Genomic DNA, 21,502 nt, shown 5'->3' with positions numbered 1-21,502 from the left:
CTGTAATCCCAGCTACGCTGGAGGCAGAGCCAGGAGGATTGCATTCGGAGGCCAGCCTATACACAAGCCTGAGACTTAAAAAAAAAGGTGGGGGGGAAGTAAAACAAAAGGGCTGGGTGTGCAGCTCACGAGAGCCTAAAAGCTGAGCACGAGCTTGAGGCCCCGAGTTCAATCCTCGGATGAAGTTCTTGCCTGTGGCTAGTTCCTACCCCACCCAGCAGGCAGCCTTGTTCTCACCAGGCTCCGGCCACGTGCAGCTTCGCCTTAGCAAATGTTCTGAGCGTGCTGACTCTGGGGAGAGGGGGTAGCAATCCGTAGGAGGGCGCGGCTGCGCAGTGCGCACAGGCTGCTGCGGCCCGGTCACCTCCTCTGCTCTTGTCTTGCAGGGAGGAGCCACACCCGCTTCCTCGGTGAGTATGCGGCTGGGGGCTGGGGACGGAGCCGGGCTGAGGCTGGAGGGGAGGAGGGCCGCTCCTGGCCACTCTCACCGGCCCTCCTTCTCCTCCTCTTCCTCTTCCTCCCCCTGCTCTTCCTCCCCCTCCTCCATCCCAGGCTTCCCAGGCCCAGCCCGACTTGCTGAAGTGGCTGAAGTTTTGGTAGGTGAGTGTTCAGAGGGTGCTGCAGGAGCCACAACAGAAACACCACCTCCAGCCGGCCGCCACTGGCCCACACCTGCTGGCCACGCTACTCCGGAGGCTGCGGTCTGGAGGATGGCTGTTTGAAGCCAGCCTGGGCAGGGAAAGTCCCAGAAATTCTTATCCCCAATGAGCCAGCAATAGGTGGCGCTGTGGCTCAAGTGGCTGAGTGCCAGCCTTGAGCAGAAAACCTCAGGGACAGTGCCCAGGCCCTGAGTTCAAGCCCCAGGATGGCACAAAAAGAAAGGAAGGAAGGGAGGGAGGGAGGGAGGGAGGGAGGGAGGGAGGAAGGGAGGGAAAGAAAAGTCACCCCTGGGACCCTGGGGACCGTGCCACTTCCTGGGACCTTGTCAGTCCAAGGGTCCTCTGGGAGGCTCAGACCCCACTGTGGGATCTGGGCAGACTGTACGCAAAGGGCCCATCTGGGAAACTGAGGTTTGAATGTAGAACAGAACCAACACAGCAGAGTGCTGAGAGCCCAGGTGCTGCCTTGAGGGACGGACCAGAAGTGGGGTGGGAGGAACCAGAGAGAGGAGCACTCCTAAGGGGCCAAAGGTCCCAGAAGAAGGCATGGCAGTGACAGAAGGCTGTTGGTTATTCATCAACCTGGGATAACCTCAACATTTGTTTGGGGGGGGAAGGAAAAAAAAGAGGGGAACCTAAGGTGGATGGGGGCAAAGGAGGGGAGACCACAAAGGAATCCCGCCCCCTCCCTGAATCTGGATGGAAGGAAACGGAAGTCTCAGTGTCTCCTTTGGCTTTTCTCCCCCCTCCCTTTACTCCCTCTAGAAATTTCCTTCCAGTCACTCCTGAAGCCTGATGAAAGTGCCCTTTCTTCGAGGAGCCTGACCGGGTTTCCCCTACGCCCCCTCCCCAGCTGTGGCAGCCCTTTGGCGGGGGGGAAGGTGCTGACATCCCCCCATCTTCTCAGCTGGGGACCAGGGCTCACATGATCCTCATCCTCTTCTGTGCTGGTGTCTTCGTGGCCCTCAGTCATCATGGGAGAATCAGCCACTGGGGTCCCCGACTCTGTGCTGATTTAGAAGATGGGCCGACCCACACCCTCACTCCAACTTCTGTGTTTCTCGGTGGAAATAAACCAGCGTCTTTATTTCCCTACGACTGTCTCGAATTGTGCTCTTTAACTCTCCATGGCGGCCTGGGCCTCCCATCCCAGGGACACAGCAAACACAGAAGGCACACACACGGACTTGGGGTTCCAGTTATAGAAGTAGTGCCATGCCTCTGTTTCCCCATGGAATGCACTATCTGTAATGCCAGGCCTGTAGCTCTTGGAACAAGCAGGAAAAAAGAAAAGGAAAGAAAAAAAAAAGGTCATTGCTCCAGCCAGGAGTTTGGCGTATGGAGGGTGTTGAGTGAGAGGATTTGTGGGGGGGGGGGGGTGGATGGGGAGTAGGGAGGTGTGAGGGCACACGAGGGCAGGGGAACATACTCAGGTTTAGGGGTGTAGTTGGGTGCAGGTGTTTAAAGATTTGGGAGCACAGGCAGTCCCATGGAGGCCAGAGGTGGGGGAAGGCAGGATGATGCACACACCATTTCCATACACCTATGATCCCAGCTACTCAGGGGGCTGAGAGCTGATGATTGTGGTTTGAAGCCAGGCTGTGGTTGAAAAGTTTTGGGGAGAGTCTTATCTCCAAGTGAATCACGAAGAAGTTGGAAGTGGAGGTGTGGCTCCAATGGTAGAGTGGAAGAAACAAACAGAAAGCTAAGTAAGAGTGTGTGAGGCCCTGAGTTCAAGTCCCAACACACACACACGCACACACACAGAGTAAATGAGAGAGATCTGCCCACCCCCCCCCCCCCCGGCCCAGTTGCCTCGATCAAAAGTCAGCTTGAGGGCTGGGAATGTGGCTTAGTGGTAGAGTGCTTGCCTAGCACGCATGAAGCCCTGGGTTCCATTCCTCAGCACCACATCCACAGAAAAAGCCAGGAGTGGAGAGGTGGCTCAAGTGGTAGAGCGCTAGCCTTGAGCAAAAGCAGCTCATGGACAGCGCCCAGCCCCTGAGTTCAAGCTTGATCAAAGCAATGCCTGCCAGGGAGGAAGATGAGGACTCTGCTCTTCTTCGGGTCCCTGATGACTGTCCTGTGCGACCTTAGGTGGCCCTGCAATACCGTACACAGACACAGGGGGCGCGTGGGGGTGCGCCCTGTGCTTCCGGCAGCCTGGGGAGGCCCGCGGTAGCTCAGTTCCCCGAAATCCTCACACCTGGGCCTGGGCCTGGTCCAAGGCTTGAAAGCAGCCATGGCTGGCACTCTACCTCTTGAGACACACCTCTACTTCTGGCGTTTTGCTGATTCTCATTCTCTCTCTCTCTCTCTCTCTCTCTCTCTCTCTCTCTCTCTCTCTCTCTCTCTCTCTCTCTTTCACCAGTCCTGGGGCTTGAACTCAGGGCCTGGGCACTGTCTCTGAGCTGCTTTCGCTCAAGGCTAGCACTCTACCAGTTGAGCCACAGCGCCACTTCTGGATTTTTCTGTGTGTGTGGTGCTGAGGAATCGAACCCAGAGCTTCATGCATGCTAGACAAGCACTCGGCCACTAAGCCACAGTCCCAGACCTTTCTTTTATTTTCTTCTTCTCTCCCCCACCCCCAGCATCGGTCCTGAGGCTTGAACTCAGGGCCCAGCTGTTCCTGAGCTCTTTTGCTCAAGGCTAGCGCTCTACCACTTTGAGCCAGAGCACCACTTCTGGTTTTCTGGTGGTTCATTGGAGATAAGAGTCTCATGGACTTTCCTGCCCGGGCTGGCTTTGAACCACAATCCTCAGATCATCCTCCCGAGTAGCTAGGATGACAGGCGTGAGCCACCAGCACCTGGCTGTTTCTCTTCTTATATTTCTTTCCAGGTTGTAAATTCAAATGTTCCTCCCCCTCCCATCTTTATTTAGATCGTGATCATTATCATCATTATTATTCTAGCACCCTGTTTTCTTCCTATCTCCTATCATCCTCCCACACCTTGTTCGTTGGTTTATTTATCTCATGGGTTTATTTGTTTGTTCTTTCGTTGGTTTATTTATTTTTCGTGAGAGTCCAGGTTGCTGCCCAGCGGTTCTTGTGAATTAGCAGCAGGCAGGGGGCGGGGAGGGTGGGGCCGCAGTGCACACCGGGAAGTCTTCCTGGAGGAAGGGCTCACAGGCCGGTGGCACAGAAAGAGCCCCACCGCAAGGCCACCCAGCTTCTTTGCTGTGGGTGTTATAATGGCCCCGGGGAGTCGGGAGAAGGGATAGGACAGGGTGTCCTGGGTTTCATCTCCCACATCCTGTCCTGACACCCCAAGTTCCAGTGCTCTTCCAAACTATTCACCCACATGGTCACCAAGGCTCCATTTTTTTCAACCTCCCTGTTCCAACACCCTGATTCTGGCTCCCAGCCCTTGAGTGTTGCAATCCGGGCTGCACCCCATCTCCTGTCCACATTCAAGTTCTGGCCCATCTGGGGTGTGGTGGGGACTGGCCCGTGGGAAAACAGGCATGTGCTGGGATTCTGGGGGAGACAGAAGATAAGCAGACCTAAGATGGGGGTGCACAGTCCGCTCTGTTTCTGTCTACCCTCCCTCCCTCCCTCCCTTCCTCCCTTCCTTCTTCCTCCCTCCCTCCCCCTTCCCTCCCCCTCCCTCCCCCCCTCCCTCCCTTCCTGCCTTCCTTTTTTGGATCAATACTGGGGCTTGAACTCAGGGCCTGGGTGCTGTCCTTTAGTCTTTTTTGCTCAAAGATAATGATGCTCTACCTCCGGAGCCACAGCTTCACTTTTGGCTTTTTGCTCATTAATTGGAGATACATGTCTCACCGACTTTCCGGCCAAAGCTGGCTTTAAACCCCGTCCTGGGATCCCAGGCTCCGGAGTAGCTGGGATGACAGGCGTGAGCCCCCAGGGCTCAGCTCTGACGTGTTGAGATGGGACCTCACCTTGCTATCCCAGGCTGAACTTGAGCTGTGATCTTCCTGTCTCTGCACACAGCGCCCCTCCCATGTCAGCAGGTGAATCCGCACGGCAGGCCCTCTCCTCAGAGCCCCGCAGGCCCAGGTGGCCTGCTAGGGTTTTATCCTAACCCGAAGGCTGGCGTGGTCCCTTCTGGTCGCTAAGGAGCCGGGCTCACATCTTCTTTATAATTGGTTACCAGGGTGATGAGATAACACGAGGAAGCTGGAAAACACTAACCGTCTGGGAAAGCTATGGGGAGAGGGGTGGTTCTTTTTCCTTTGGGGGCAGTGCTGAGGCTTGAACCCAGGGCCTGGGTGCTGTCCCTGAGCTTCTTTTGCTCCAGGCAAGAGCTCTACCACTTGAGCCACGGTGCCACTTCCAGCTTGTTGCTGCTTACTTGGAGATGAGAGTCTCATAGACTTTCCTTCCCAAGGCTGGTTTTGAACCACGTTCACCCCAATCTCAGCCTCTTGAGTACAGCAGGCGGAAGCCGCTGTTGCCCGGCTCCTGTTCTGGAACTCTGTGGGTGAAGACTCCCAGCCTTGGCATGGCTGGCTGGTTACAAACAGGACAATGACATCAAGGAACAACCGCTTGGCGACTAGCTACCAAATGGAGATACTTTCATTTGACCAAAAAAAGATGACTTTTTCCCACATAGGTATAACCCACTAGGCTTTGCCTAAGAGCCTTCTCCTTAAACATATCCAGGGCATGCAGGCATTCTTGCTATTTAGGCAAGAGGAGATTAAACACTCAATAATGAGTCATTCACTCATTGAAGGCCCTGAATCTCTTAATTTGGGGTTTTTATTCCATGAGGGTCTAGCTTCATTCATTTAAGTGTGTGTGTGCGCACACGTGCATAATTGTCCTAAGACTTGAACTCGGGGCCTGGGCACTGTCCCTGAGTTCTTCAGCTCAAGGCTAGTGCTCTACCACTTTGAGCCAGAGTGAGACTTCTGGTTTTCTGTTAGTTCATTGGAAATAAGAGTCTCATGTAATTTCCTGCCTGAGCTTGGCTTTGAACCACGATCCTCAGATCTCAGCCTCCTGAGTAGTTAAGATGACAGGCGTGAGCCACTGGCTGGTTCACTGGAGCTCAGAGCCTTTCCTGCCTGGGCTGGCTTCAAACCTTGTTCCTGAGCTCTCAGCTTCCTGAGGAGCTGGGATTACAGGTGTGAGCCACTGGTGCCTGTCTCAGCTGTCTCAGCTGTCTCAGCTGTCGGCACATAATGCATTTGTGCGTGGAGCAGGCTGTGCCAAGGCCCTGTGGCACGAGCCTGGCACACCCCAAATGCTTCTGGGACCCCTCTGGCTGGAGAAGAAACAATCCAGGCTCAGGTTCTATGATCTGGGTCATGTGACCTGGGTTTAAGTTATTGATTACTTTGTGGGCTGGTAATTACAGTCTCTGTGGTACAGAATCCCGGCTATTTCCGTGAGGTCGTGGGCAGGAGGATGTTTAGCACCAGGCCTGGCAGGCAGCCAGACCTCAGGAACTTAGCTACTGTGGGGGGGAGGAGGGGACAGGCTTCCAGTGTTACCTAAGATCCAGCTCTGTGCCAAACTAGGTGCTGGAGCTCCCAGGCTGGGAGCCAGGGCTGGCCCCTCGATAGCATATGCTAATGACGCTGGTTTGCATAACCTCTGTTCCTGGTGTCTTTGTCCAGTGTGCCTTCCCAGACCCAGTGCAGGGTGGGGGGCTGGTGGCTAAGGATCTTTCCAGTCACTGCTTAGCTGATTAGAAAGAGATCTATTTATTCTCCAGGAATCAACAGATATGGAGCTCTGCCCACTTTCTAGTTTCTTTCCTGGCCACTATTCCTGAGCTTCTTCTGTTCAAGGCTAGCACTCTACCACTTGAGCCACAGTGCCACTTCTGGTCTTTTCTGTGTATGTGGTGCTGAGGAATCGAACCCAGAGCTTCATGCATGCTAGGCAACCACTCTACCACTAAGCCACATTCCCAGCCCCCTTTTTTCCTTCTTAACACTGGTGCTCTACCACGTGGGCCACAGCTCCACTTTGGGCTTTTTGCGGTTCATTGGGGATAAGAGTCTCATGGACTTTCCTGCTCAGGATGGCTTTGAACCACGATCCTCAGGTCTCAGCCTCCTGAGCTGCGGGGATTGCAGTTGTGAGCCACGGGCTGTGTCCATGCTCTCACGTGTCCCCTGCAGTCCCCTCTCTAGCTTGCTCTGGAGACATCCGTGGTTGCACAAAAGGGGACAGACCTGAGACAGGGGTGGGGAGGACAGCCAGGCCCAGTCTGGGGGTACAGGGGGTGAATGGGGTCCTAAAGATGCCCCCCGGGGCTCTGTGGCCCTCCCACCCCAGGCCCGCCAGGTATGTGGGCTGTGGTGGGCCGGGGGAGAGGCACCGCACCCTCAGATAAGGGCTGGCGGTGCCTGGCAGCCTGGCCTGTGTCCTGACAAAGCCCCAGCTTACGCCAGGAACCAGCCGGGCCAGCAGAGCCGCATTGTGCATCTGAGCATTGTGCCAGGCGGCCATCTCCACGCTAAGCCGAGGGCGGGGCGGGGGGGGGGGCTGGGCCTAGGGGAGGAGCGGGTGCTGGGGGCTCCCAGAGCCTCGCTGGGGCTCCTCCACTCCCCACCTCTTCTTTGCTTTTTGTGCCATCCTGGGACTTGAACTCAGGGCCCAGGCGCTGTCCCTGAGCTTCTTTTGCTCAAAGCTAGCACTCTACCACTTGAACCCTAGCTCCACTTCCCGCTTTTTCTGGGTGGATCATTGGAGGTAAAGAGTCTTATGAACTTTTCCAGTTCTGGGCTGGCGCCGAACTGCCATCTCGCAGATCTCAGCCTCCTGAGCAGCTAGGCTGACAGCGCCTGGCCATTCTTCATTTTCGTAGGTCAGGGAGATGGCTGGTGTGTCAGGAAAGGAGCTCCAGGTGGAGAGAACCTTCTGAGACATTCTCTGGAACCATATATATCCTGGGGCCCAGGCCCAAGGGGAGGGGGGAACCGCCCAGACGCCTGATAGATGAATGATCGCCTGTAGATTGGAACGTGCCTCAGCCGACCAACGTTAGGTCTGCCTGGTGCCTGGGGCGGGTGGGGGGTGGGGGGAGACCAGCCAGGGAGGGGGTCACATGAAGAACCCCACCTGCTCCCAGTCCCAGCGCGGTGACTCACAGAATGGTTGTAAGTGGGGAAGATGGGCAGGTATGGCCAAGGAGAAGGGGTGGAGAAGTCAGGGCCGGCTGGCCAGGGGGAAGGAGAACCAGGCCTCTGGGAAGAAGGGAAAGCCTGCTCCCCAGGAGGCTGAGACCCAGAGGACAGCGAGCCGGGGCCAGGAAAGTCAGCGAGACCACCAGAACGCTGGACGTGGCGCCATGGCTCCATATGGCGGAGACAGCACTCGCCCTGAGCACAAAATCTCAGAGACGGCGCCCAGGCCCTGAGTTCAAGTCTCAGGACACACACACACACACACACACACACACACACACACAGAGCGGTGTGAGTGACAGAAGGTAAGGAAACAAAGCTGAAGGAGAGGTGTCGGGGTGGCACTGTGACCCGGGAGGGACAGGTCCAACCTGCCCCCATCCCACGAGGCCCATGGGCACCCGGGGCGTGCAGGCCCCAACCCGCCAGCACCCCGGGTGGGGCCGCACTCCAATTGAGAAATCCTCGGCAGTTGGGGAGCCGTGGCAGGCCGCCTCTCCCCACCCGGGGGTGGGGGTGAGTCACGGGGTGGGGACCCCACTTCTGCCCCATCCACCTCCCGGGGAATATAAAGAGCCAGGCCCCACCTGAGAGCGCCCCAAACTGCACATCATGAAGGTCCCCGTTCTGCTCGCTGTCGTTCTCTTGTCTCTCCTGGCCTTCCACTCGGCCCAGGGCGCCGCTCTGGAAGCTTCCAAGGTGAGCTCCGCGCTGTTCTTCTTATTATCTGCCTTCTCTCTGACTTCCTTCTTTTTTTTTTTTTTTTTTTTAATGCCAGGCCTTGAACTCAGGGCCTTGGGTGCTGTGTCCCTGAGCTTTTTTTTTTTCCCCTCCTCGGGCTGGTGCTCTACCACTTGAGCCATGACCCCATTTTCAGTTCTGATTCACGGGAGATCAAGGCTCACTCAGGGATCTCTGCTGCCCTGGGTTTGCTTTCAAATGGCAATCCTCCAGATCTCAGCCTCCAGCGAAGCTGGGATTGCAGGCGTGAGCACGGCGCCTGGCCTTCTCCTCACCTCGCTTTTCGTACTGTTCTGCCTCGCCCCTGGCTGGGCGAGGGGGCTCTGGTTTTGGGCTATGGTGGGGTGTGGGGTGGGGAGTGAGTAGCCAGGCAGGGCTGGGGGAGAGAAGGAAGGGGCCAGAGGCTTCCACGGGAAGCCACGGGAAAGCCTGGGGTGGAGGCTGGCCTCCCGACTCCTGAGAGAGGATGGGGGGTCAGGTGAGTTGCTGGGGCTCCACATCGCCTCCTCTGTCGTGAAGAACGCCTGCGATCCCAGCTACGCTGGAGGCTGAGATCTGGAGGATTGCAGTTCAAACCCAAGCCAGGGCAGGAAAAAGTCTGTGAGGCTTTCATCTCCAATGTAACCACCAAAACGCCAGCAGTGGTGCTGTGGCTCAAGTGGTAGAGCACCAGCCCTGAGCACAAAAGCTCAGGGCCGGCACGCAGGCCCTGAGTTCAAGCCCCAGGACTAATTAAAAAAAAACAACCCAAGCCCCAGAGCATGCTGGGATTGCAGGTGTCTGGCCTGGGAGCTGGGCCTTTCAGGGGCTCAATGCTGAGGAACTCTGGGTTGCAAAAGAAGGAGGGGTGGGGAACCCCCATGCTGACAAAGCCAGCTGACGCCCTTCACTGTCTATGGCAGAAGCTGGATGTTTCTGGAAAGTGGCCCACCTGACTCTGGCCAGGAAGTCGAAGGCAGCCTAGCGGGTGGGGGGGGGGGGGGGAGGGAAGGTGTTGGTCCTGGGGCTTGAAGTCTTCCACTCAAGGCTGGCGCTCTACCTACCTGAGCCACGCCTCCACTTGGGGCTTTTCACTGGCTCTCTCCGGTGCATCTTGCCCAAGCTGGCTCCGATCTCAGTGTCTCCTGCAGACAGAAACCACCCACCTGCCCCCTCCCGGCTCACAGCTTCTTGTTTCTCTTCCCTCCTCCCCCCCCCCAACCAGGAAGACTCGACCATCGCCAATTATGACGCCAGATCGGAGGTAAGGCCTGGCTCCCGGCTCCAGCTCCGGGCCTTCCCCCTTCGGCCTCCTCTGGCCTCTTGGCCTCTTGATTAACACCCTGCTTTTCTGCCTAGGCTTTTAACAATCAGTTCCTGAACCTCAACAAGATGCAATCTGTGAGTACAGCCCGCATGCTAGAGCGGGGTTCAGCTTGCTAGGCCTCTGGCCCTTTGCCTACTCCGTTATTTGGCCTGGGGCTAACTTCGAACCCCCCCAACCCCCACCCCGGACTCACCTACTTCCCTCTTCTTTCTCCCCAGCTGCTGAAGAGTGAGGATTTCCTGAACTGGCATGCGATCATGGAGGTGAGCTGTGTCCTAGAGGACGAGCATAGGGTCCTTCAGGCTTGTTCCTGAGTCCTGTGTGCATGTGCGTGTGTGTGTGTGCATGTGCGTGTGTGTGTGTGCCAGTCTGGGGCCTAGTCACTGGCCCTGAGCGTTTGTGCTCAAGGCTGATGCTCTACCACTTGAGCCACAGCTCCACTTTGGGCTCTTGGTTGATTCATTGAAGATAAGAGAGTCTTGGGGACTTTCCCCACCGGGTCTTAGAACCGCTGTCCCCCAGATCTCAGCCTCTTCCTGAGTCACTGGGATGCCAGGCGTGAGCCGCGGGTGCTGGCTCCAAGCCTGAGCTTTTTAGGATCTGGGATGAAGGAGGGTGACTTGGAAACTGGAGGCCCGGGGTGGTGCAGAGCAAGGCCTTGGTGTGGTCTATAGACAGAGCCACAATGGCTTCTGGGAGGTTCTCGGAGCGCATACTGATCCCTGGTCCCCCCCCCCGCCCCCCCACACACACACTGATGCACATCACTCTTTCTGTCTTGTCTTCTTGCAGGCCTTCAAAAAGGCATTTCCTTTCTTTAACTGGGAGGCCTTTCCTAAGGTAAGAGTGGGGCCCTTTAGGGCTAAAGAGGAAGTCAGAGCCGGGCAAAGCTGCTGGGGGGGCGGGGGGGGGGGGGAAACGGGTGGAGGAGGATTGCCTCCCATCTTGCTCTGGTGTCTCTCCTGTCTGACACTTGGCCTCTTCTTCCAGCTGAAAGGTCTGAGGAGCGCCACCCCTGACCAACAGTGAGACTCCCGGACTTCCGGCCCCACTCCCCTCCCCCCTGCGAGAGGAGGCCCCGGGCGGGCCTCGAACTCCCAGCCTCTGATGACTTACCAGGCTCCGCCATCCAATAAAATGTTTTCCACCCAAACACAGTCTGGTGTTTCTGGCCTCGGCCCCTGTGCGTTAGATGGAGGGGAGGCCATGGGTGGAAATCTGGAGCTGGGAAAGAAGAGTTAAGTAGAAAATTGGGAGGAGAGAAGGAAGGAGAAATAAGGGAAGCAGGTGGCTCATGGCTCACGCCTGTCATCCTAGTTATTCAGGAGGCTGAGATCTGGATGATCTTGGGTTCAAAGTGAGCCGGGAGGATAGGAATATGGCCTAGTGGTAAAGTGTTCGCCTAGTATACATGAAGCCCTGGGTTCGATTCCTCAGCACCACATATATAGAAAAAGCTGGAAGTGGCTCTGTGACTTAAGTGGTAGAGTGCTAGCCTTGAGCAAAAAGAAGCCAGGGACAGTGCTCAGACCCTGAGTTCAAACTCCAGGACTGGCAAAAAAGCAAAAAACAAGCCAGGCTGGGCAGAAAATCCATGAGACTCTTCTTTCCAATGAACCACCAAAAGGCCGGAAGTAAAGCTGTGGCTCAAGCTGGCAGAGCCAAAGAGGCTCAAGGACAGCACCCAGCCCCTGAGTTCAAGTCCTAGGCTCTGCACACACACACACACACACACACACACACACACACACACACAGAGCAAGGGAACTTCAGGGTTTAGACGCGTTTCCTTGTGTTCTATTTGCATTGGAAGCATTTTGTCTAGGAGGGAGGATGGTTTAAGCCTTCTGTGGGAGCAAACAAAAATGATTTATTAATCTCATGAAGGAGCCTTGGGGAACAAAACCAACCTGGCAGAGTCACCTTCGCTCCCAGCTCCTCTGACTAACACTGAGGTTGCTCGGTGAGGCCAATAAACCAAAACTCTTCCATCATCTATAGTATCTTCCCCCATCTGCCTGCCCCAAACCCCAGGCCTTTCATACAATGGCATGTGTGTGTGTGTGCGTGGGGGGGGGGGCGTGCGTGCGCGCACACGTGCACTGATCCTGAGACTTGAACTCGGGGCCTGGGCGTTGTCCCTGAGCTTCTTTGCCTCAAGGCTGGTGCTCTACCCTTTGAACCACAGCTCCGCTTGAGGCGTTTTTTTTTTTTTGAACATACAGATACTTTATTGCTCACCTTTCACACAAAGCACATCTCCCGCCATTTTTCTTTCACAGCTTGACAATGTTTAAGTATACAAAAACCCAGCAAGAAGCATCCTGTCAGGTAGATGTCAGTAAAGGAGAATGGGAAACATGGACTCAGCCAGGCTTTTGTTTTCTGCAGCAATAATAAAGGGCCTCCTGCACTAAGCCAAACTCTAGCTTACTTTGTAGTGCATTTCTTCCATTACAAAAGAAAAAAAGAGTGTCCTGCCTAAAGCAAACTAACTTGTATTTGCTGAGCCAGTGGTATTAACTCATACATAAAACAAATTTTGGTTTGCTATTTCTTCTAGCAGACTTCAAGTAAGGTTGAAGGAGGAACTTGTAAGGATGCAGGTCAGTTTGAGTTGCTACACTTAACTAAATGCCTCTATGTCCTATAGGTTCACAACTTGGTTTGCTTTTATTGTCTTTATGGATTTTGGCCATGCTCAAGGTTGTCAGAGTTGAGCATATGGTACATTATTCCATCAACAGAATAAGGCTACTCAATGTGCTATCTGCAGAGGAGCTCATTTAATAGGAACGGACCTAACAGGTCTACCAGGGAACAAATGTGGCACAACCTCTTGGAATAATAAATCGCCAACCTGGGGCAGAACTGTGCTTACAAAACTGATATCAGAACACTTGACGTAGAACGCATAGAAGTGGACTGTTAAGTATGAGGAAGGTTCCTAGTAGCAAATCTGAAAAAAGTCTAGGTGAATCCTCATTTTCAAAACTGCATATTGAAAACATGGAAATTACTTTACTCAAGTAATTTCTTCAAAAGAGTATGCAGCATGTTCTGACTGTGGAATTAGTCTACTGGTCAGTTAAAGGCAATTTTAATAACCTTTAAAAATTGTTTTCATAGAAAGGAGAGACGTGGTTTTCAAATAAACAGCATTAATTAAATCTTTAAAAAAAGCAGGGCATGGCCACGTGGCTACTGTATATATTCTTGATACATTGTATATTGTATATATGTCTACCTGACCTAGAGAAGGGATAGAAAAACAGGGCGTAAGATATCACAAGAAATGTACATACTGCCCTACTATGTAACTGTACCCTTTTTGCACAACACCTTGTCAAAAAATTTGTGTTCAGTTAATAAATAAATTTTTTTTTAAAAAAGCAAACAACAGAATCGAATAAAGACCCACAAATGCTTATGGCAAGTAGGAATCTGCCTGCCACCTGTGGCCTCACGTGAACTCAAATGGGATGCTGGATCCAGGACTCTGAAACTAAGTTTCTATTACTTGAGCTCTAGTAAAAAGGTGCTGTAGCCTCAACTAGTATAGTGTCTTCCCTGCCCAAAACCAGAATGACTGTACTGGTAGCCTCCATGCTGGAAGTGCTGCTCAAACTGCCCCCCTTGGTGGTACGTCTGGCTCCCTCTGCCTCCCCACCCTCCTCCCTGGCCTCCACGTCCACCTCGGCCTCCCGGACCACCTCTCCCACCACGACCACGGCCTCGATCACTGTGGTGCCCACCATCTTGGTATCTATTGTCCTGCTGGTATCCACCACCCTGGTCTCCGCTTCCAGTGTAAAAAGATGTTTGGAAGCCCCCATAACCACCGCCTCCACCTTGATAGCCACTGCTGTGGCCACCATGGTAGCCACCAGCCTGGAAACCTGAATCTCAATAACCACCATCTTTACCTCCTCCACTCCCTCCATCTGTCCAGCCTCCTTGGTGTTTACTTCCTCTTCCTCCCCCTCAGCCACCGTGGTCAAAGCCACCACGTCCACCTCTCCCTCTTCCTTGTTCATGACCTCCTCGTCCTCCATATGAGGAATGTTTATAACCACCTCTCCCTCCTCCTCGGCCTCCTGCTTGATGCTGGGGGCCGTCTTGCCTTTTCTGCCACGGTAGCATCTCTGGGGGTGGAGGTTCCGTTTCATTGGTTCTACCACCTCTGTCAGGCACCCTGCCCATCAACACCTTATTGATGGCACAGGCAGTCTTTTCTCTTATGGAACCACTGCTTGTCCTTAAAATCTTTGACAAGTCTTGTCTTGCAGCCAGCAGATGGGCAACAGAAACAGTGCTTTTAGGAGATAGTGCTGAGCGCTTTGGCTGGTAAACCTTTGCTAGCTTTTCTGTCTGACTCTTAGCTCTGTCAGACCAGCCAAAGGACTGTACAGTGACATCCAAGCGTTTTGTTAGCAGCTTTCTCGGGACTTCATATTCATTGGCTATGATTTGGTTGCTTGCTTCTATCTTTTCCCAGTGGGCTGGTCCCGTTGGCTTCTTCAATAAAGGCTTTCCCACATGATTAGGTGGAACTTTCGCTAGTGTTTCCTTTAATTTTTTTTTCAATCCCGCTGAAGAATTGGAACATAGTTATACTGGCTGGAGGTTTGGACATTCCTAGAGCAATACAAATGCTTTTCAACTCTTGAAAGGCCTCACTACTGCCTCCTTCTTGAGCTTTTTTTGGAGGAGCATTCACACAGAGCATTCTGGCAGCTTCTAATTCTGAGATGAGATATGTGAGCAAAAGGAGGCAGTTCTTCTGCACGAGCAGGCGCCTGGTCACATCCCCAGATGTCAGTGACAGATATGGGCAGTTCATCTCCCCTAGGAGCCCACTCACCTCAAGCAGGAATTCTTCAGCTTCACTTGGACTGTTAGTCGCTTGAACATTTTCTTCTAGTTTACAGAGTACTCTTAATTCAGACACCAGCCAAGCACAGGGTTTGGTAAACTCAGGGGAACTGGCTCCAGCAGAGACCGCCTGAGACAGAGCGCCATCATCCAACAATGGGCCTTTGTAACCTAAGCCTTCCAACGACTCCAAGATGTCAGTCTCCATGAGGTCACACTCCATGCCACTGTGCTATTCAAATTTTCGAGTCGCCAAGCTCCCCTCTCCGCCGGCAACGCGTACACCCGCACAGGCGCTCTCCTCCCGGATCTTCCTTGAGGCTTTTTTTTTTTGAGAGGGGGCGTGGTTCATTGGAGATAAGAGTCTCATAGACTTTCTTGCCCTGGCTGGCTTTGAACCATGATCCTCCGGATCTCAGTTTCCTGAGTAGCTAGGATGACAGGGGTGAGCCATCCACAGCCGGCTTTGATTTCTTTTTTGTTAATTTTACATCCCCTGCTTCATCCTGCTACGCTAAAGCAAGTCCTAGAACTTCCACCCTGGGAGCTCGCCCCATGGTGCTCCCTTGAAATGCTCGTGTGTGAACTGTAAGCAACCTGTGCTTCTGGGTGAAAGTGGGGAAACGGAGGAAGCCCACATCTGGTGGCCGAAGGAGTGAGGGAATAAAAGAGAATGCTAAGAATGGCCACAGGGAGCCTCATCCATCCATCTATCCACCTACCCATTCATTCATCTGCCTATCCATTCATTTGCTCATTCATTCATCCACCCACCTGTTGGGGACAGCTGTGTCTTTAAGAGGCCACAGCTGGCTTTAGCCTGTCCCCTCTTCTTCCACCTTTAACAGGAAGAGAAGCCCCCGCCCCTGGGGTCGAGCACGTGTCTGATGGCCGGGGACCCCAGAACCCAATCCTTGGGGGGCTGGGTCTCCGCCCACAAAGGAAGTCCCCTGACATCACTTGAAGGACAGCCCTTGTGGCCAACCTGTAGTCCCTCTCTTGTGCACGCCCTTGGGGGACATCTGTTGGCTCCTCATTTGAATAAATCAGAATGCCCCAGAGGCATTCTTCGAGACCACCACGTGCCCGTGTCTTTCCTTGGGCTGGCGGGCATGGGGTCTCGCAACCACACGCGAACCAAGGCTGCATTGGGACCCCGCTTCCGCGATTAATCCCGATGGCCAGGGGACGTGAGAGAGCGAGTATGGATCCCACACGGAAGAAGCAGACAAGCCCAGAACCCCCCCCCATGCACATGGGGGGGTAGAGCGAGGCCCGGCACCCACCCATCCATTCCTCTACCCATCCATCCATCAATTCATCCATCTATCCACTTACCCGACCATCCATTCATTGGTTCATTCATCCGTCCACACAACCGTCCAGCTACCTATCCATAACTACTAAGGTGCTGAGACACGGGCTGGATGTCCTCGTGGCTGTGTTTCTGTTCCGTCTCATCCCTGCCCTTACAAGGCTGCATTACTTGAATTGATCTCTGATTTTATTGTTGTTGCTGCTGCTGTTTCTCTTGAAAATATGGGGGCAGAGATGCATGCTGGGTTTGCAGTGAGCCAACCGGCAACCTCGACCGGCAACCTTGACCTCCCCCTCGGCCTCTCCCCGGGGCCTGCCCCACCTGGCTCTGTTTGTTTAGGCCGAATCTGGGCCTTGATGAGCAGCTGGCTTTGCACACAGTGGCCCCACGGGTTAATTGAGGAAGTCGATAATCTGAGGGACAGTAAACCCAGTTCCTGCTTTCAAGGAGTTTATAGAAAGCTCGACATGACTGCCACAAGGGGCACAGACGGCTTTTTTTTTTTTTTTTCTGCTCCTGGGGCTTGAACTCAGGGCCTGCGTGCTGTCCCTGAGCTCTTTTGCTCAAGAGTAGTGCTCTACCACTTTGAGCCATAGCTCTAGTTCCAGTTTTCTGGTGGTTCATTGGAGATAAGAGCCTTGTGGACTTTCCTGCCCAGGCTGGCTTTGAACTGCGATTCTCCGAATCTCAGCCTCCTGAATAGCTAGGGTGACAGGCGTGAGCCACCCATGCCCAGATTTAAATTTTTTTCTTTTAGGGCCGAGATCAAGACTGGAACTTGGTACCTGCCACTTTTGCTCATTGTCTTTGTACTCTACCAGCTGAGCCATGCCCCCACTGCTGCTTTGCGGTTCTACAGCAGGGAGGGGGAACTTTTTCTCTGCCCAGGGCATTTCGATATTTGCCACAGCGGTTATGGGTCACAGGCAGCTGGGCCCCCTGATTTGGTACAAAGCCCCTCCAGACCCTCTGTGCCTGCCCCACAGTGTAGCAAAGCAGAGGAGACGCAACAGAGGGGCAGGCAGGATGAATTAATGATCTCCGTCCATTTCTGGCCTGCTGGGTACTTAATCTCTGCGTGGCTGTCGGGTCTCATAGCAGGGCACAAGTCTGCGGCCTGGGGTGGGTGTGGTGGGAAGGCAGTTGTGCAGCCACCATCCCTGCAGTTCTGCAGAGCTGCAATGACAGCCAGGAGAGACTGAATCACAGACAACAGCTCCTCTTCTGGCTCTGTGTGTGTGTGTGTGTGTGTGTGAGAGATGGGACACGCAGCTGGCTGGATTACTGCACGGTATCTTCCGAAGGCTTAAAGAATCTTTCACCTAGACCAACAAAATGGGGGGGCGGGGGAGATCTTTGACCCAATATCGGGGCTTGGACACTGCCTTTGTGGCTGAGCACTGGCCCCATTTCCTGCCCTCCATGGGCAAAGGATAACAAGGGGGTGAGAGGAAAAACGTGGGGGTTAGGCAAACAAAAAAGAAATGTGAAGCCCACCCAGGTGTTGAGGAAGCTGGGAGGCGGAGGGAGAAGCATGGAGCCACCACCCTGGATAGCTTCTAGAACCTTCCATGCCCACCCAATAACATCTTTCCTCACATGGTGACTGCCACCAAGCCAGGCCAGCGACTGTTCCAGAAAGAGAAGGTAGAGGCCGGCTCCCCCGCCCGCGGGCACCAGCCGGCTCCTGGCTCCTGCGTTTCCTGGTAGCCGCCAGTTCTAGGCCACCCTTTGCGTTATTCATTAACCCTGCCTTCCTCTTGCTGTTTATCCATCTGTCCTCCTCTCAGGGCCCTGGGGGGGCGGGGGGGAGAGACACCCCAGAGCTGTGCAGGGGCCCAAGTGTTCACTGGAGGAAACACAGCCAGTCGCATGTAATTATGTGCCAGTATTCAAATCCTGGTTCTGGGGAGCCAGCAAGGAGCTGCCTGGTTTGGTTTTTTTTTTTTTTTTAGGGGAGGGGTCCTTCTCACCACCCCCACAACCAAGAGCTGGTGGTTGAACAATGTTCCCTCCGGGCTACTGGGTTCTTGTCTTTTTTTGTCTTTAGGTCCGAGATCAGGACTTGAACTCGGTACCTGATGCTTGCTCTCATTCACTGGCTGTCACTCTGCCACCTGAGCCGCGCCTCCAGCCTGAATCTTTGCCCCCTTTCTGTCTCTCTTTCCTTTCTCCCTTCCTTCCTCTTGTTCTTTCTTCCTTTCTCTCTCTGTGTCTCTTGTTGGCAATGCTGGGCTTTGAACTCAGGGCCTCGCACTTGCTAAGCCAGTGATCTACTCACTTCCGCAATGCAGATGCACACCCCACCCCCACCCCCACCCCGCAGATGGCCAGGCTGGCCTCGGCCTCAGTCCTCCTGGTTGATATTCCCTCCCCCGGGGGTATGACAGGCGCCCATCCTCGCGCTCGGCTTTGTTGAGATGGAGTTTTCCTCTCTCCTAGCAGGCTTTGAACCAGGATCCTTCCCATCTCTCCCTTTGGAGTAGCTAGGATTCCATGCCTGAGCCGCCGCGCCGCAGGCCCAGGACGTGTAAGTGTGAGACTAAAGCTCTGCCCTGTGAGTCCCAGACCCATTCTGGTGATGTTCTTACAGCCCTGCGAAGAGCAAAACCCTTGATTGTGTGTGTATGTGTGTGTGCGCGCACACGCAGGTCCTGGGGCTGGAACTCAGGGTCTGGGCGCTCTCCCTGAGCTCTCCTGCTCGAGGCTGGTGCTCTGCCACGTGAGCCACGGCGCCACATGCATTGTGCTGGTGGCTCATGGGAGACAGGGCCTCGCAGACCTTCCCGCCTGAGCCGGCTTTGCGTTGTGATCCTCCCATCTCAGCCTCCTGCGTAGCCTAGATGCCCAGAGTGGGCCACCGGCACGGGGCAGAGCCCTTTATTTTGTACTTCCTGTGGCTAAGAACCTCAGGGCTGCAGGGCTTTGGCCGGCCCTGGGCAGGTGTGTGCTTCTTCAGTGTCAGGATGGAGATGGCGGCCGGACCCAGAAGGCAGCGAGCGGCGGCGGAGCCTCCCCAGCCCTGCAGCTTCATGAGTCCTCTCCACCTGCGTTCGTGCTGCCCCCCTCCCCCCCCCCCCCGTGCCTGCAGTCTCCCAGAAACCACCACGCCTGTCACCCTAGTAACTCAGAGGCTGAGGTCTGAGGATTGCAGTTCGAAGCCAGCCCAGGCAGGAAAGGCCATGAGGCTCTGATCTCCAATGAACCACCAGGAGACCAGAAGTGGCGCTGTAGCTCAAGTGGTAGAGCGCTAGCCTTGAGCAGATAAAGCTTGGGAACAACACCCAGGCCCTGAGTTCAAGCCCTGACAAAGAGAGATGGGGAGGGGGGAGCAACCAGGGGCTCCTGAAGGCAGAGAAATGAGTTAGGCCGGCCCAGAGCCGGCCAAGAGCCCAGCAGATCCCGACCTGGAGGAGAGCAGAACAGATGGAAAGTTCCTGAGCCGGACCGAAGGCCTTTCCAGCCCCAGGAACAGACCAGACAGACAGACAGACAGCTCAGGGCCAAGCTCCGCCACCACCTCCTCTTTCTCTGTCCCTCCCTGGTGGGGTGGGATGTCACTGGAGTCCACGTGTGCACATCATCTGTGCACAGATGTGCACACTGCTGCACACTGCTGCTCTGTCCGGGCTGCACCGCCACAGCAATCACAACTCCGCCCTTCCGAGTGCATCATCTTTATTTCTGCCACTTCTTGGACCAGACTGGGCAAGGGGAGGGGGGAGGGGGTGCACCTTGCTCTTGGAAAGATTGGCTCCAGGACAGGGTATAAAGAGGACCCCTCCATATTGCACCCACCCGCAAGCTGCACAGAGAGAACATTGCACAAACCCTCAGGAAGCCACTGACAGTAGAACCCAGAGCCCGGCCATGAGCGGCCCCAGCCCCCGAGTCTCCCTGGCCCTGGTACCCCAGCTCAGGACCTCCCAACACTGCGTCTTTTTCACTACTGGCTAGTACTTTTCCATCTCTCCAGCACCGACAGGGTCAGACCAGGCCCAGGACTTATGTCAAAGCTTTAGGATTCTGCTCTTTGGCCAGGGAGTGTGGCCTAGTGGTAGAGTGCTTGCCTAGCATGCATGAGGCCCGGGGTTCGAGTCCTCAGCACCACATGAACAGAAAAAACAGGAAGTGGCGCTGTGTCTCAAGTGGTAGAGTGCTAGCCTTGAGCAAAAAGAAGCTCAGGCCCTGAGTTCAAGCCTCAGGACTGGCAAAGAAGAAGAAAAATTCTACTCTTTCCTGGGGCCCGGGTGGCTCACACCTGTCACCCCAGCTCCTCAGGAGGCTGAGATCTGAGGATCACAGTTTGAAGCCAGCCTGGGCGGGAAAGTCGGTGAGACTCATCTCCACCAAACCACTCAAAACTGGATGTGGTAGAGCGCCAGCCTTGAGCACAAAGAGACTCAGGGACAGCGCCCAGGCCCCGAGTTCAAACCCCTGGACTGACCAAAAAAATTTAAAAAAAAAAATCACATTTCCATCTAAGACCCTCCCCCTGCCCTTCCCCTCAATTCCAAGACTTGCCCAGCTTTTGGGGTTGAGCCCACCAGCTCCCCCAGTCCCCCCCCCCCTCCCCAATCCTCAGAGGGCCAGCGAGGCTAGCCGGGGGGAGACTCTGAGCCCTGCTTGGCCCCGGCGGCGTGGCCCGGGCCTGGGCTCCCCCCGGCGGCCTCCGCCATCTCCTTGGCTCTGCATCCCCACAGAGCGGCGGCGCTCCGGCGACGGCACCGCGTCACCCCTTTCCAGAAAGTTCTGCGCACCGCGGAAGAGGAGAAGTAGAAGAGCAGCGGGTCGAGGCCGGCGTTGAGGGCGGCGAAGACGAGGGCGTGCGCGCGCCAGGGCGGGCTGGCGCGCAGGTAGAAGCCCGCGGCGTGGGACGCGTTGTAGGGCCCGAAGCAGAGCGGGAAGCTGAGCAGGCTGACGGCGGCCGGCCCGGCCGCCCTGCGCCGCCGCGGCCCGGCGTGGGCCTGGCCCCGCAGCAGCCGCACCAGGCGCCAGTAGCAGAAGGCGGTGACGGCCAGGGGCAGCAGGAAGAGCGCCAGGCCCAGCTCCAGGCGCACGGGCAGCAGCGCGGCCAGCAGCCCGTGCAGGGGCCGCCGCGCCAGCTGGTACCTCACCGGGAAGGCCACGCCCGGGTAGCGCTCCGCGCTGAGGGCCGCCAGCAGCCCCGTGCTGCGGTAGACGCCGCTGTACTGCGCGAAGGCCGCGGGCGCGCACAGCGCCCGGGGCGGCGGCCACGCGAAGCCGCGCGCCGCCTCCGCCATCCTGACCGGCGGCGGCAGCAGCAGCAGCAGCAGGTCGGCCAGCGTGAGGCTCAGCAGCAGGACGTGCGCGGGGGCCGGCCGGGGCCGCCGGAGCCGCCCCACGAAGGCCCGCAGCGCCAGCAGGTTGGCGGGGAGGCCCGTGGCCAGGATGACCGCGTAGGCCGCCAGCATCCACGCGCCGCCGTACGGCTCGGCCATGGCCTCCGGGGGAGCCGGGAGCGCGAGGACC

The 21,502-nt window shown here is 55.6% G+C and overlaps 1 protein-coding gene and 1 pseudogene across 1 annotated transcript; both read right to left on the bottom strand.

Moving 5' to 3' along the window:
- Positions 1–13,357: 13,357 nt before the first annotated feature.
- On the bottom strand, positions 13,358–14,945 carry LOC125338776 (annotated as a pseudogene).
- A 5,662-nt stretch (positions 14,946–20,607) lies between these two features.
- Ffar2 (free fatty acid receptor 2) lies at positions 20,608–21,444 on the bottom strand. The gene has a single exon (XM_048329960.1). The coding sequence runs from the start codon at positions 21,442–21,444 to the stop codon at positions 20,608–20,610; it is 837 nt and encodes a 278-aa protein (XP_048185917.1).
- Between the last annotated feature and the right edge of the window lie 58 nt (positions 21,445–21,502).

The sequence above is a fragment of the Perognathus longimembris genome, chromosome 20, assembly GCF_023159225.1.
Source record: "Perognathus longimembris pacificus isolate PPM17 chromosome 20, ASM2315922v1, whole genome shotgun sequence".
Taxonomy (NCBI): Eukaryota; Metazoa; Chordata; class Mammalia; order Rodentia; family Heteromyidae; genus Perognathus; species Perognathus longimembris.
The sequence above is the reverse complement of the archived record's forward strand: the minus strand, read 5'-3'. Positions and strand labels throughout refer to the sequence as shown.

Coding starts and splice junctions, on each gene's coding strand:
- Ffar2 (XM_048329960.1), bottom strand. CDS start 21,444: ATGCTGGCGGCCTACGCGGTCATCCTGGCCACGGGCCTCCCCGCCAAC.